Source organism: Podarcis vaucheri (genome assembly GCF_965113315.1).
Source record: "Podarcis vaucheri genome assembly, chromosome: 7".
Taxonomy (NCBI): domain Eukaryota; kingdom Metazoa; phylum Chordata; class Lepidosauria; order Squamata; family Lacertidae; genus Podarcis; species Podarcis vaucheri.
In genome coordinates, this window is record NC_138765.1 from 18,271,325 (window position 1) to 18,286,262 (window position 14,938).

The 14,938-nt window shown below is 47.8% G+C and overlaps 1 protein-coding gene across 1 annotated transcript in view; it reads right to left on the reverse strand.

Moving 5' to 3' along the window:
• The window catches only part of KCNN4 (potassium calcium-activated channel subfamily N member 4), a 49,536-nt gene extending 42,231 nt beyond the window's left edge, over positions 1-7,305 (reverse strand). The window contains exon 1 of the mRNA XM_082231791.1: positions 6,644-7,305. Coding sequence (XP_082087917.1) covers positions 6,644-6,844 — 201 coding nt within the window. The 5' untranslated portion in view covers positions 6,845-7,305. The remainder of the gene's footprint in view (positions 1-6,643) is intronic.
• Positions 7,306-14,938: the final 7,633 nt, after the last annotated feature.

Genomic DNA, 14,938 nt, shown 5'->3' on the forward strand with positions numbered 1-14,938 from the left:
AGCACTTTATAGATGCAGACTACTGCCCAGCCACCTCCAAACCCTGTCACTGCCTCAGCTTTGGTGATGTCACAGAATGTTTACGGGCATTCTAACAGCTGAGGAGAAAGGACCAGTTATGGAATGCTAGCGACTGGTGATGTCACAGAATGTTTACGGACAATCCAACTGCTGATGACTCAGAAGGGTCAGATAAGCAATCTGCCTCAGCTACTTTATCTTATGGATCACTTAGGCTAGCTTACACACACACACACACACACACACACACACACTCAATTGCGAGTTTAACCTCAGCACCTTTTGTGTTATGCAACCGATACAAATCTTTCACTTCAGCATGCAGTTGCCCCGCTATGCTGGGACTTGTCCATTCAGTCCTGCACCCCACCCCTGAATAAGCACATTCCCTTCCCTTTCCCGTGGTCTTGATGTCCCCAACGTCCTTCCACCCTGCAGGTCTCTAACTGCAGCAGCAGCAAAATGCAATAAATCTCAAGGGAGGGAGTGGAGGAGACAAGCCAGAGCGAGGACTTTCTGTTTCCTGCTTCTCTGGGATAAGGTACGGGAGACATTTTTACGGAGTGGGAGATCGGCAGAGCTTGGCATGCTTAGCAATGATCTGCACCATACAATTAAAGCACATTCAACGCTTGTTTAAAACACATAGCTTCCCCCAAGAATCACGGGAACTGTGGTTTGTTGTGGGTGCTGGGCATTGGAGCTATATGAGGGGGGAACTAGAGTCCCCCAAATTCCTTGGGAGAAGTTGTGTGCTTTAAGTTGTATTGAATGTCCTTTGAATTGCTGTTGACATCCATCTGTCTCGAAAGACAATGGAGTGCACTCCTGGGGTGAAGTCAAACCTTTGGTGAATCACAGCGCCTGCCGTGGCACCGGTAACTTGTAGCTGCTGCCTCCTGCATTGTTTTTGCTGTGTTTGAAGAACAGAAGCAGGGGATTTGAACCTTGGTCTCCCAGGCTGTAGTCCGACCCTCTAACCACTACACTGCACTGGCTCTTGGTGATTTTTGTGTCCCTGCTGTAGCACTCATAATGACTTTTAATTGCATTTTGATTGGTCCCTTCCTTTCTTATATTGCACTTCATTGCATTCCAGTTCGAATTCTGCAGAATTTTGCAGACTTCAAAGGGTAAATGTTCTTCTTTACAGCCTTGCCCTGGACCACCAAAATGAAGTTTGTGGACAGTTTGGGAAGCCCTGCCCTATAGTAACACAAAAGGGGGTGGGATTAAGACTGGGAGAGCATGGCTGGTCTGGGCCCATCTAAACAGGTTGTGCAAAAAGGAACTCTGAAAAGACAGATGCAAAACGGCAGAAACCCAAACCCCACTTGTTCCCTGTTTTTCCCCATGGCGCCAGACAGTCAGCAGCATTTGTGCAAACTGCTTCGGAAAGTCTCCAGTTGAAGGACCTTTGGTTCTGAAATATGCTGAGCTATGATAAACTTTTAATTGTAAGTGCTTTTGAGAACCTTTCTGTATTCTTTTTTGTTTCTGTTCCTCCCATTTGTTTTGGCTTTGAGAGTTGAGCGGAGGATGCCCTCTGAATGCCCGTCTCCGGGAGTCACAGGTGGGAAAGGTGTGCGTGCTCTGGCTTGTGGCTTTTTGTGGGAATAGGATGCTGGACTAGGTGGGAAATTGGCCTGATCCCATAGGATTCTTCCTGTACTCCTATTTGAAACTCAGCCTCCCAGTTGCTCTGCTGGAGCAGCTCAGTACATCTAAGCTTTAATGCAGGGATGGGGCACCTGTAACCCCCGACAACTCCCATCATCCCTGACCATTGGCTGCACTGCCTGGGGAGTGGAGTAAGAGTGGGAGCTTGTCAACAGCTGGAAGGCCATAGGTAGAGTGGCACAGCATGCTTGGCATGTAGAAGGGCTATGAAATCTCCAGGCAGGCAGGGGAGGTTCCTGTCTCAAGTCCTGAAGAGGTGTAGATAATACTGAGCTCGACATACCAGTGGTCTGACTTGCTGCAACATAGCTTCCCATGCACCTTAAGAGGAGATTAGCTTCTATGTTTGGCTGCTGGTTTTGTGGGAAGAGTCGCAGCAGTTTGACTTCACCCCCCAGAGACACACTCCATTGTCTTTTGAGAAAGATGGTTGCCAACCATGGACATAGCCAGGATTTTTGTTAGGGGAGCAGGCTTTTGTTTTGGGGTGGGGAGAACCTCAGATTTGTACTGATTTTTATTGATTGGGGGGACAGCTGTCCACCCCCCGCCCCCCTTGCCTACGCCCATGATGCCAACAACAACATTATTCCGGCCTTTGGCAACCTTGATGACCCCAGCTGTCTTGGACCACAGCTCTCATCTCCAAATCAGCTGGCAAGCACCATGTTGGAATATTCCAGTAAAAGCATTGCTTTAAGCGCTCAGTTAATGCAGTTTAGGAAGTTCTGTGCATGCTGGAAAACAAGACTTCTGAAATAAGAAAGAGATTGTGAAACTGGAAGAAAACGATGCAGTGTGTCACGGACGACTCTGGGGTTGCGGCGCTCATCTCGCTGCAAATGAGTGCCCTGCAAATGGGGCAGGGGTGGCGCTGTGGTCTAAACCACAGAGCCTAGGGCTTGCCGATCAGAAGGTCGGCAGTTCGAATCCCCACGACGGGGTGAGCTCCCATTGCTCAGTCCCTGCTCCTGCCAACCTAGCAGTTCGAAAGCACACCAAAAAGTGCAAGTAGATAAAGAGGTACCGCTCTGGCGGGAAGGTAAACGGCATTTCCGTGCGCCGCTCTGGTTTGCCAGAAGTGCCTTAGTCATGCTGGCCACATGACCCGGAAGCTGTACGCCGGCTCCCTCGGCCAATAAAGCGAGATGAGTGCCGCAACCCCAGAGTCGTCCGCGACTGGACCTAACGATCAGGGGTCCCTTTACCTTGACCGTAATGTCCTGCAAAGACACATCACATGTTTTCTTCCAGTTTCACAATCTCTTTCTTATTTCAGAAGTCTTGTTTTCCAGCATGCACAGAACTTCCTAAACTGCATTAACTGAGCGCTTAAAGTCAGCGGCCTATTATCATCAGCCATCGCTGCCTGGCTGCCTTTGGCTTCCTGAAGCAGACAAGCAGATGAGGCTGCTCTAGCCATGTAGACTTTTCATTTGCATTACAAATGTGGGGTAATACAAACACCAGCATAAGCCTCACTTGTGAAGAAAGCTTACAGCCCTTTTGTTATCAAGGAGGGGAAATCTACAGTTAAGAGCTGCCTGCAGGGCAAGGGAAGTGCTTGATGTAGTCAGAGCCAAGATGACTCAGACCAGAGAGCTGTGCTACGCAGTGTGATGAGGATGGTTTGCAAGCTCCACACCTAGATCCACCAGCACAACTTACTCAAGGAGAAACTGTTCTCTTGGTTGTGGTGTAGCCAGTCTGAGCCAATGTGGCGTAGTGATGAGAGTGTCAGATCTAGGATCTGGGAGACCAGGGTTCAAATCCCTGCTCAGCCAGGAATCCCACTGGGAGACCTTGGGGCCAGTCACTGCCTTTCAGCCTAACCTACCTCACAGGAGACCAACTAAGTTTGCTGTTGGTATGAGCTTTCGTGTGCATGCACACTTCTTCAGATACGAAAGCTCATACCAATAACAAACTTAATTGGTCTCTAAGGTGCTACTGGAAGGAATTTCTTTATTTTGTTTTGACTATGGCGGACCAACACGGCTAACTACCTGTAACTACCTCACCTTGTGGGGAGGGAGACAAGTGTCAACACCAACTTGAGCTCCCTGAAGAAAAGGTGGGATATAAACGTGAAAATAAATAAAATAAATAAAAAGTCCCAATTTTTATTTATAACTCCAAGTTGCTCAAGGTTCTCTTGCTCCCCATTCCGTCCTCGCAACAACTCTGTGTGGTAGGTTAGCCTGAGAGGCTGGGACTGGCCCAAGGTAATCTGATCTCAGGGTTATGGGTTCGAGACCCACATGGGGCAAAAGATTCCTGCATTGCAGGGGGTTGAACTAGATGTCCCTCATGATCCCTTCCAACCCTACAATTCTATGACTCTGTGATTTGAACCCTGGTCTCCCGGTCCTAGTTCAACACTCTAACCACTACACCACACTGGCTCTCCCTTCCACTGCATTTCCCGGTTTAAAGCACCATCACTGTTTTGTCTTCTGGTAAGATGTAGAGGTGTCTTTTAAAAAAAATAAAAAGTTACTGCAGACACACATGGACTTGTCTGGGGACACAAACAGTGGAGTCTTTCCTCCTCCAACACAGAGGTACACAAATCAGTGAATACGGAGGGTCTTCTTTTCCCAAGGGTGGTTTTTCTTTCTGCTTCTGGGGTGGGGAACCTCCAGTTCACCTCCTCCCATGAAGTCAAAGGTGGCATTCCAAGCTTATCAATCCAGCCCTCAGGATTCTGCCCTCTGGACAGGCCACCTCTCCAAGCTATTGTCCTCGCTGGGCCTGTTCTGTACTCTTTCGCTTGGCTGGAATGCATCCTCGAACTGGGACAATGCCTCTTGCTCGTAGGAGTGAAGAGGTGTGTTTTGGGTGCTCAGAAGCCTCTGGCTTTTCTATGGCTGTAACACACAGCCTGCTGTAAGTCACACCCATAGAACCCCATCCCCAAAACAGCCATCGTTTGGAGGACTCAGAAGTGTCCTCACATATTGAGTGCATAGCGTCAGATATCACAGGTTAGCCACAAAGGGGAACCCACTTGTGCTTTTGAGGCAGGAAAGTCCAAGTGCATTCCCTTCCCGGCTGAGACACACAAATTAAACAGGAGAAGGAAGGAAGCTGCTGGGATGTTCTTTTGCATAAGCTGCATCGGAATGAGCGGCTGTTCATTCCAGGACCAATCCAGAAGTGATGCAGGAAATCCCTAAACAGGATCTCTCTCTCTCTCTCTCTCTCTCTCTCTCTCTTGCAAATGTTAAGAAAAGCTGCAGGACTTATGAGGGGGAGGACTGAGAGATGGGCGATTTCACTATTTTTCTGGTTAAATTCTGCACCAATCTTCTACTTGCCCCATGCGAGGAAGCACAGTGGTGCTAGCAAAACAACTGGGCTAAATGGCAGCTGGAAGGTTGATTTAATTGGGAAACTGGCATGGAATGAAAGGGTTAAGCACACACACACACACACACACACACACACACACACACTCCTGATTAATACCTTTAGCTGTTATTAGCATTTTTTAAAAAATAAAATAATCAAGATGCTGTTAATAAATTCCCCGCATCATCTCTACTCTGCCCCTCAGTTCTCATTCACTTCAACGGGGCTCCTGCAAAAAGACTTCTAAGAAATCGAGGTGTTTTTTAAAAAAACTTCTCTGTGAATGATGCCCTGCAGATTGAGTCCACCTGCTTTCCGCTCCCTCAACCACCAGAGGCCGCTGCCTCACCTTCCCTCGAGGCAGAATTCAGGCAGGCACCTACTTTGAGTAGGTCTTAAGGAAGGGGATAGAGATCCTGGGGGGCTTCTAGGTGTTGTTGGACCACAACATACATCACACAAACCCCAGTCAGCACTGCCAGTTGTCTGAGATGATGGGAGCTGGAGTTCAGGAGGACAGATGTGTGCAGGATTTCAACTGAACCAATTCTTGAAGCCACCGTGTGTGCTGGTGGCCGTCACAACACTGAGTGGCAATGAGTCCCGCAGGTTAATTTAATAGGACTAGTTTCACCTGTATGTTAATTAACTCCCACTTTTATCACCGGGGGTGGGGGGTGGCAGAGCGCCCTTGAGGAGCAGGCAGGGTCAGGATTGAAAGCCACACATGTTTATTGTTCTGAGGCTATTGTTTTGTTGCAATGCGATATTGCACTGGGCAACGGAAAATGAAAATATAGAAGGATGCATTCCCAGCTCACAACGTCCTAAACTTTGGTTTAGGAAACGGCAAATTGCCTCCATTTCCTTTTGATACCTATTTTGAGTGTTTGGTGCAGATGCAAAAGGGTATGGACAAGGAAACGTCACGTTTTCAATCTTGCCCTTCTCCCAAAGGACTCAATCCCTTTGCAGGCTACTTAAGACCAAAGTCACTCAGTGAACTTTATTGCAGAGTTGGGTTTTTAAAAAGACTTCCCACCCAGCCCATCCAAGACCAAGCAGTTAGTGCACCACAATGCCTCTCCAATTATAGGTTGTGCATGTCAACGGAGGGACTTGTGGTTGATGAGAATGCGTGCCAGCTTTTGAATTCCACAGAATTCTTTGTCGGGTGGAAAAGCAGCAGCAGGCTCTTGGGTGTCTCATCAGGGATGGAGAGTTCCCACCCTCCCTGACCATTAGCCATGCTTGACTGGAGTCCCATAACATCTGTTGGGACACCACAGAGAACCATCCCTGATGTATAGAGAGCAAAGACCATGGATCCCAGCTGACCGATTTTAAGAGAAGAACCTTCCTAACCCCAAATTGCACTCCTTCTGTATCTTCTCTGCATGAGGGAAAACTTTAAAAAGTCCCCCAAATGGAAACGGATCTGGGGGCAAACACCTGCTATTAAAACACCTTTGCTAACCCTGGCGCCTTTCAGATGTTTTGGACCGCAATCCCCATCACTCCAAAACATCCGCACAGAGAACATTTGGTTGTTGAGGGCTGTTAAGAGTCGAGCGTAAAGGTGACTTACGTGACAGCGTCCAAACCAAGCCAGTTCGGTGTGCAAAATCATCAGGAAGATGCCCAGCAGGGCTGTGCCCAGCGCCCACCCCGCCAGCTTCTTCTCTTCCCCCAGCAAAACTTTCCTGCCTCGGAGGCGCCGCAGGTTGTCGCCGGGCTCTCCAGGGATGGGCAGCACCGTGGTCTCCGCCGGGTCTTCCTTGCTCTGCATCTCTTGCGCGCTGCCAGGGACGGAGGAGCGCTTGGCCGCCGAGGTTGGGAGGCAGGGGCTGAAGACCCCCTGGGCAGCCCCCCATCCCTGCCTCTTGAGCAGCCAGCAGGCAGCCAGGGCGAAAGAGGGGGGGCGGTAGGGGTATTATGGGGCGGTGGCACCTGCTGGCGCTCCGGGGTGGCCGGGAAAGGAAGAGGGTGGAAGAAACAAAAAAGAAAAAGAAACCAAAGCACGAGCGAGAACGAGAAAGAAGGCGAGCTGGAAGGTCCGGAGAAGAAAGAGAAAGTGAAGAGCGTGGGTTTCAAAATAATAATAAAAATAAATGGAAGGAAGGAGGCCAGAAGGAGAAAGAGCGCGCGGCGAAGTTCTCCAAGCGCGCGGAGCCGGAGGCAGCGATCCGGGCAAGGAAGAGGGTGGAGAGTGGAGGCAGCCCCAGAGAGCGCCGGAGGAACTGGGCAAGTAGCCGGCGGGCCGGTCTCTGGTGCTTCGTCACAGGGCAGGGCAGGGCGGGGGCTCCCCGGGGAGGGAACAACGGCGGAGGGAAGGCGGGAGGGAGGGAACCTGAACGCCGAAGGGCTGTAGCGCAGCGAAAACGCGCCTGCCTTGCGCGCAGAAGGTGCCGCCTTTAGTGCCCCCCCCGGGCATCGCCCAGCGGGTCTGGGGGTGTCCCCTGCCTCCTGCAAGCTTGGAGAGCCGTTGCCGATCCGTGTGGGCAACGCTGAGCTAGGTGGAGCAACGGCTTGACTCTGTAGAAGGCAGCTTCTTGGGTTCCTGTTGGGTGGGGAGGTGTGGCTCGCTGGAGTTCAAGCACGTGGAAACTTGGTAAAGGTTTGTGATCTCTCTCTCCCTCCTCCTCCTTCATTTACTCACCCGTAAGAGGAACCGCTGGCTCTCGACGCTGCATGACAAGCGCAATTCTGACCAAGAAACTGTCCCAACACTAAGGAATAAACGGTGGCTGCCGCGGCGAAGGATGAAAGAGCTCTGCCCATGCTCTTTCATGCTCTGCCCATGCACTCTGTTCCTGAGGAAGGCTTTAGGTGCTTGAGAGCTGAATATTTGGGAAACCATAGCTCCAGTCTTCCCATTGACTTGCATGGGGAAACCGAAAGAGCTATAAGTTTATGGGGTTTTCTTTTCCACAGAGGTGCATGAAACATGAAGGTGCAGTAGCCCCCACAAGAGGCGATTAACCCTGCTAAATTTCAGAGAGGCAGATCAAGGGCCCCCTGTGATAGCCACATTTAAACTTTACATTTTCGTTTTTATTTATATATATAAAAAATCAAAATTAAACTGGCCATAACTTTCTGGGTTGTTTTTTTCCACACAGGGGCATGAAAGCTGGAGACATAGTAGGTCCACAAAAGGGGTGAACCCTGTAAATTTCCAGGCAGGTGGATCCTGGTGTTTGTGTGCTACCCTTCAAATTTCCAAAGTATATTTAAGGAATGAATACTGTACTTGCCAACTAGGCATCAGTGAGGGGATTCTTACGCTAGCCTAGGTAGGTAGGAATGAAGCAGCAATGGAGAAATTATAATTAGGTCCTAGGCACTGGCAGCAATTATTATATTATAATAGCCTAGGTAGATACAAGCCACAGGGAACTTTAACAGCTTGGGAAGGACCTACTGAGACACACATACACACTGGTCAAGTGCACGTGGATCCTCGGACAGAGGGCATTTTCAAATGAATAATGGAATCTGCTTTGCAGATGAAAAACCCTTTCACCTTAAGCTCTGCAAGCCAAGGCACAGGTCTCCCACCCAGGCACCAGATCTGTGATGCCACCGAGCTTCCTTAACTACAAACCCTATAATTTTGGATCCCCTCCAATGAAGCTGAGCCAGTTCATCATTTGGACACACGGACACAGTGGGTGCTATTACGGAGATGGGCACATAGCCACCAACAGGTGGACAGCAGCTCTCTGGGAGCTGGCCATCACCACCGCCCAGGTTTGCAGCCTGGGGAAAGAGGCGAGGCACCCAAATTAGGGATTTCATAGTTAACGGAGCGCACAGAACGAGAGCGCTCCAGAAGCAAGAAGTTGGGTGCCTCCATGGTTTCAACATTTTCAACTCAGTGATGTTCTTGCTGGCTGTTTTCGGGTAGGAAGGAAAAGCACAGCCCTTTCTGTATAGACAGGTAAAGGAATTGCACTGCTGAAGAAGCTTTGCTACCCAGAGGCAGAGGAGCCCCCACTTTCTGTATGTGTCATTGTTCTGGGTGTGGCTGTGCATGGGGCAGGGGAGAGCCTACAAAGCAATAAAGAGTCACTTCATTGTTCTGTGACCTTCATAAACCATTCATTCATTCATACATACAGAGACATACCTGTAATAGGCAATCAGGAGGCTGCAAATAGCCATACAGTTAGAAGCCATTGACAGGCCCATTTCAGCTTAAGGACCACATTCCTAGAAAGTTAGAGCATGGTGCTGATGATGCCAAGGTTTCAAGTTCAATCCCCGTGTGGGACAGCTGCATATTCCTGCATTACAGGGGGTTGTATGATGATCCCCAGGGTCCCTTCCAGCTCTCCAATTCTATGATTCTCTGATTCCCTTCTGGGCAACCTTTGAGAGGGGGGAGGGGCAAAAAGTGAGCAGAGCAATGGATGTCAATTTTACCTTTTTATGGTAGGCAAGTTTCTGCACATGCACACCAACACACCCTCTATCCTCCATCCAGGGAAGCAAAAGACATTATCAGAGTTTGAAGATGCACCCCAACCAAGCAAAAACACCTCCAAGAGGGTGCAAAACAAAGTCAACGAAGGGTGTGGTTGACAGCATCAAGGGCCGGCTAGAGTGAGTCCTTCCCGTGCCTTTTACAATACTCAGAAATTCAAAGGGTGAAGCCTTCTCCATTGCTTTTCCATGCTGGGGATAAAATCCCTGCACCTGTTGAATTGTGAGTTCATGCCTGCTTGGCAATCCTGCAGAGCAGATGAACTCCTTGTTCTTCTCCCTTGGTCCTCCTTGCCCTGTGATAACTTAAGGCAGGGGATGAGCCAATGCCTGGGATCTTCTGGAAGGCCAACAAGTTCTTTCTTTCTTGGGGCTGATTTCCTCCCAGATGCAGGTGGTTCCACTTATTTTATTTTGCTTGACATTTTAATATGTTTTGTCAGAATTCTCCAAGTCTCCTGAAGAAAGTAAAGCAGGGAAGGAAGAAGGCTGTGGAGCAGAGCTGGCCCGAGGCATTTTGAAACCGAAAATTCATCTCTCATTCATGGTCCCACGTTTTAAAAAGTCATCCCTTCACTACTCAGACTCAGATTCCTGTCTTCAATGATCTCCACTCCATCACCTGAAGCTTCATTCTGCTGCAGGGGCCGTTTGGGGTGGAGAGAATTGCTGCCTTGTTTTGTTTCTCTCATAAGGGCTTGAACAATGGTGGGATGGCTGAAATTCAACAGGCGAAGCTTCCCTAAGCACTGTTTCTAGCAGCCAGGAAAGCTCCACCTGTTTAACTTCCCAGTGTTGGGCACTTTCTCCAAAGATCACCAGCCCTATCAGAAATCCTGGCTCAGGGTCACAAAAAGAATGTTGGGTGCAAGAGAGATCAGGGGAATTTCCTCCATGGGCACATGAAATTCCGGGCCAAACAGGGCTCGGACATAGGTCACATCCACACCGTACTTTTAAAGCACATGCCTTCCCCCACAAGAATCCTGGGAATTGTAGTTGCCTGGTCACAGAGCTATAATTCCCAGCACCCTTAAAATACATTTTCTAGGTTTCTTTGGGGAATGTTATGTGCTTTAAGTGGTATAGTGTGGAATTTGACCAAAGAGGCTATTTGCAATGGAAGGAAACCCCCAAGTTTTTGCAATGGGAGGAAAGCCCCAGGTTTTGAGTTTAAGGGGCATTCCTGCACCCATGACTTCCTTTCTGCTTCATTGTGAGATTTTGCTTTTTTGTTATCTTGTACAGCAGGGATGGAAAACTTGTGATCCTCCAGATATTAACAGATTCCATTTCTCTGCAGCCCCAGTCGACATGGCCAGAGGTCAAGGATGATGGGAGTTGTAGTTCAAAAACAGGTGAAGGGCCACAGGCTCCCTATCCTTGTAGTATAGAGTTAGGCCTATGTCCCCACTGTGAAAGGACGTGAGGATCCAGAATTGGCCTCCACATTCACTTACAGACTCACGGTTAAGACCGTGTTCATGGAAGACAATCTTTCTCAGCTCTGAGTGATCGCCAAAGAAGAAGAATGAAGAGTTAGGCTACTGGTTCTAGTTGAGTACTATTTGTTCTGGTCAGTAGTGGCTCTCCAACGATCACAGTGGAGCAGGGATGTGAACCCAGTCCTAGTTCAACATTTTAACCCCTGACTATACTGACAATATTTCAGGATTGTTCAAAGGGTTACCATGATTTGTCTTTTCTGGTTTTGTAGTCCTTTATTAGCTTGTGCAGTCCCACACAGCCTAAGGCAGAGTTTTCCAAACTGAGTGTCACGACACTTTAGTGTGTCGGCTGCAGTGTGTAGGTGTGTCATGCAAACGTTCCCTGCACATCTCCCGGGGCTGAAAAAGTGGTTTGTTTAACCTCTGGTTTGCTAGTAAAACTGAAGTATTGCTTCATGAAATGATGCATGTCTAAAAAGTGTGTCACCAGCATGAAAAGTTTGGAAAGCTCTGCCCTAAGGTGATTACAATCACAAATGACATCCAGTAGAGAAAATGTACATTTGGGTAAATTTAGAAAATAGGGTGGTAAATTCAGAGCTGAGAAATGCAACAGGATGGAGGCCGTGGCAGGATTTAAGCTGTGTCAGAACTTCACTGGGATTTAGCCCCAGCACATAGTTGCAATACGAGTACTCGGCCCCGGAACACAGGATTACAGCTAACTTCTTATAGGTGTTATTTCTAAATCAAATGTAGCCAGAGCACACAGTGTAGCGATAGCAGTCGACACCTCTGAACAAGTGCAGAGTGCATTTTGCTGACCGCTCTGAGCAAACACAGGCCGTTCCCTCAGACATGCAACTAAAATTGCGGCATTTCCCTCCCTTTCCTTTCTTTGGTTGTGCGAGGGAGGGAGGTATTCTGCCTCAGTCATGGTGAGTCAGATACCGTTGGGTGGATTTCCTAGTCTGGACTGCAAAGCCACAAACTGCAGCAGTGGTGTGTGTATGAGAAAGGGCTATTTTGCAGGGGCTAATTCGGGTTGGCAAGAAGTGAGAGGCAGAAGTGCTTCTTCCTGCTGGGCCTTCCACTTCCTGGGTCCTGTCCTTGAAGCCAGGCGGGAACCTAAAGTCACCATTTCCTCATTGGGTTAGAAATTCCTTGACTCCTTTGGAATAGCAGGTACTCTGATGTGCCTGTTGGCATAGGAGAGGTGAGCCTTGGAGGCAGGTCTTGAGGGCAAATGCTCATTCACAGGGCTAAATATGAGCCAAGATGGCCAGAAGATCTACCTACCTTCTATAGTGGCATAGAAGCTCAGCACTTGCCCTTTAGTACTGTTGCAGGGAGATGAACAGAATTGCACCTGTGGAAATTCCCTCTTTCTAACACAATTGCTCGTGGGAAAGGGAGCCTCATCTTCCTTCACCTCTGCGATCCTGGGAAGGAATTATCATAGCAGAATCATTCTTCAGCGCTGGGCTCAACCCTGGAAGATTTTTTTTTTTAACTAATCCAAGGAAACAGTGCTTCTGGGCATGTGAAAAGTGTGTGACTATGCACAACCGATTTCCTTGTAAACAGAGGCACACAATTACAGGCCTGAGCTTCCAGACTGAAGCGTGACTTCCAGGGAGATATATACTGTATATGTTTTTCTTTTGGAGTCTCTCGACAGATGAAGAAGCAAACTCCAAGCAATCTGAGAGGAGCTGGAGAAATGGGTGTGAGTGGGGTTACATTCGCCAGCCTGAAGAAAAGACCTTGCTACAACCACATGGCAAAGTGTGAGTCAGTTGTGTTGGCTGTAAGTTTAGCCTTGAGCTGTTTATTAATAATCGTTCATACAAGACCGGGGAAGTGCTTTGCGAGGCTTTGCCAGACTGGTTAATCACCCTCGTGATGACAGCTGTCTGAAGTGAGTCATTATCATTATTATTATTCCCGTTTTACAGAAAAGAAACTGAGGTGCCGGACAAGAGTGACCACAGTGCGTCTGAAGCCAGAGATCTCCCAGGGAGAACCCAGCTTCCCTCCAGAGCTCTTCTAACATGAAATCCTATTGAGGAATAGCTATTACATAACTATGTTCCATACATACTGTCATGTTCAGACAGTATGGGCATGATATCGAGGCAGGTAGAGCTATGCGCAGCACATTGGGATATATAAAAAAAGCAAAAATAAATAAACTCCTCTCCGCACCCTCAACAAACTACAGCTCCCAGAATTCTTGGGAGGAAGCCACAGCTGTTCAAAGCGTGCTTAAAATAGTGCTTAAAATGTATCTTGTGAATGTAGCCAAAGGGTATCAGAGGAAGAATCAGAAGGGAAGGAGGCAACTTATTAGCCTGAAGTCTTGAGGCTCAGCCAGGGTTCAGGCGTGTTATATATCACCCGGGCAATGGGGTGCTAGCAAATGGCAGTTACAGTCATACCTTGGTTCTCGGATGGAATCCATTCCAGAAGTTCATTTGACTTCTGAAAATGTTCGGAAACCAAGGCACAGCTTCCGATTGGCTTCAGGAGCTTCCTGCACTCAATCGGAAGCCGTGCCGGACGTTCGGCTTCCAAAAAAATTCACAAACCAAAACACTCACTTCCGGGTTTGCGGTGTTCAGGAGCCAAAACATTCGACTCACAAGGCATTTGAAAACCAAGGTACAACTGTATTTGGAGAGTCTATCTCAAGTGCCAACCGACCTCTGTTCCAGCTGCATACCAGCAATGCCGCCCCATCAATCCAAGTTGACAATGGAGTCTTCAGGGCTGCACAGATAGGATGATTTAGGTGCATAGCTAAGATGTTCAGAGTGTACACTCCTCCCTGCAAAAAGTGATGCACAACTACTTATTTAAATTTTTGTAGATACATGCATCAGACTGGCAGGCTTGGCTTTGTCTGATTTGGAACGCAAACGGTGGCTAATCCAGTTTTATCCTTGAAAAATGTATGAACCTTGAGCCTTTTCCCTTAGTAAAGGCATTTTTATTTCAGCAGTCTTTTTGTCTGCAAATTTAGATTGTGCCGCTTCCCAGTTTTACTGTTCTTTCTGTGTTAACGTCTAGACTGGCTTGCAGAGCTGCTTGTAATTGATTATTTGTATTGTTTTCTTGCGACTACTTTTTAAACCTATGCTGGTCCCTGCTCTGAGTACATCAGCAGAAAAGCTAAACAGAAAATACTATTAATGAAATAATAATCAAGAGATATAGCTCAGTTGGTAAAGCACAAGGCTCTTTATCTCCGGGTCACGAGTTTGAGCCTGATGTTGGGCAAAAGATTTCTGCATTGCAGGAATGTATACAGGATGATCACCACTCATGAGTACATTAGTATAAAAGCAGGATCGAAATAATTTATTGCTGTTGATTTAAATCTTTGCTGGCAGCTGCTGTGGGCTATATCCAGGGCTTGTGCATTATTCAGAGTAGACCCGTTGAAATTAATGGACATGACTAATGGGCTTCAATGAATCAAATAAATAAATAATAATAACAATTTACGTCCTTTAATTTCAATGGATTTTCTTCTTCAAGTAGAACTTAGGTAACAACCCGCTAGGTTCATCAGTAGACAAGTAGGATGGAAATTGTTTATTTTTTATTATTATTTCGCTCATTATAGTCTTGCAAATAAGTGTACAAAAGCTACTAGCCTGCAAGGAATATTACTGACCAGCTGAGGGCTGGCAGAGGGGAGATGGAGTGCTCTGTCCCTCCTTCAACAGCTGTCTACATTTCTAAGCCAGACCCTCCAAGTGTCCCTATTTTCCAGGGCCGTCCCTGATTTAGAGAAGCCATCCCGGTTTCTAATTTGATCCTGGAATGTCCCACTTTTCCTTAGGATGTCCCTATTTTCATGGGAGAAATGTTGGAGTTATCTGACCCCCGAGCCGTCTGAAGGCAATCCTGTATAGGGAATTTAAAAAAGAAAAAAAGTT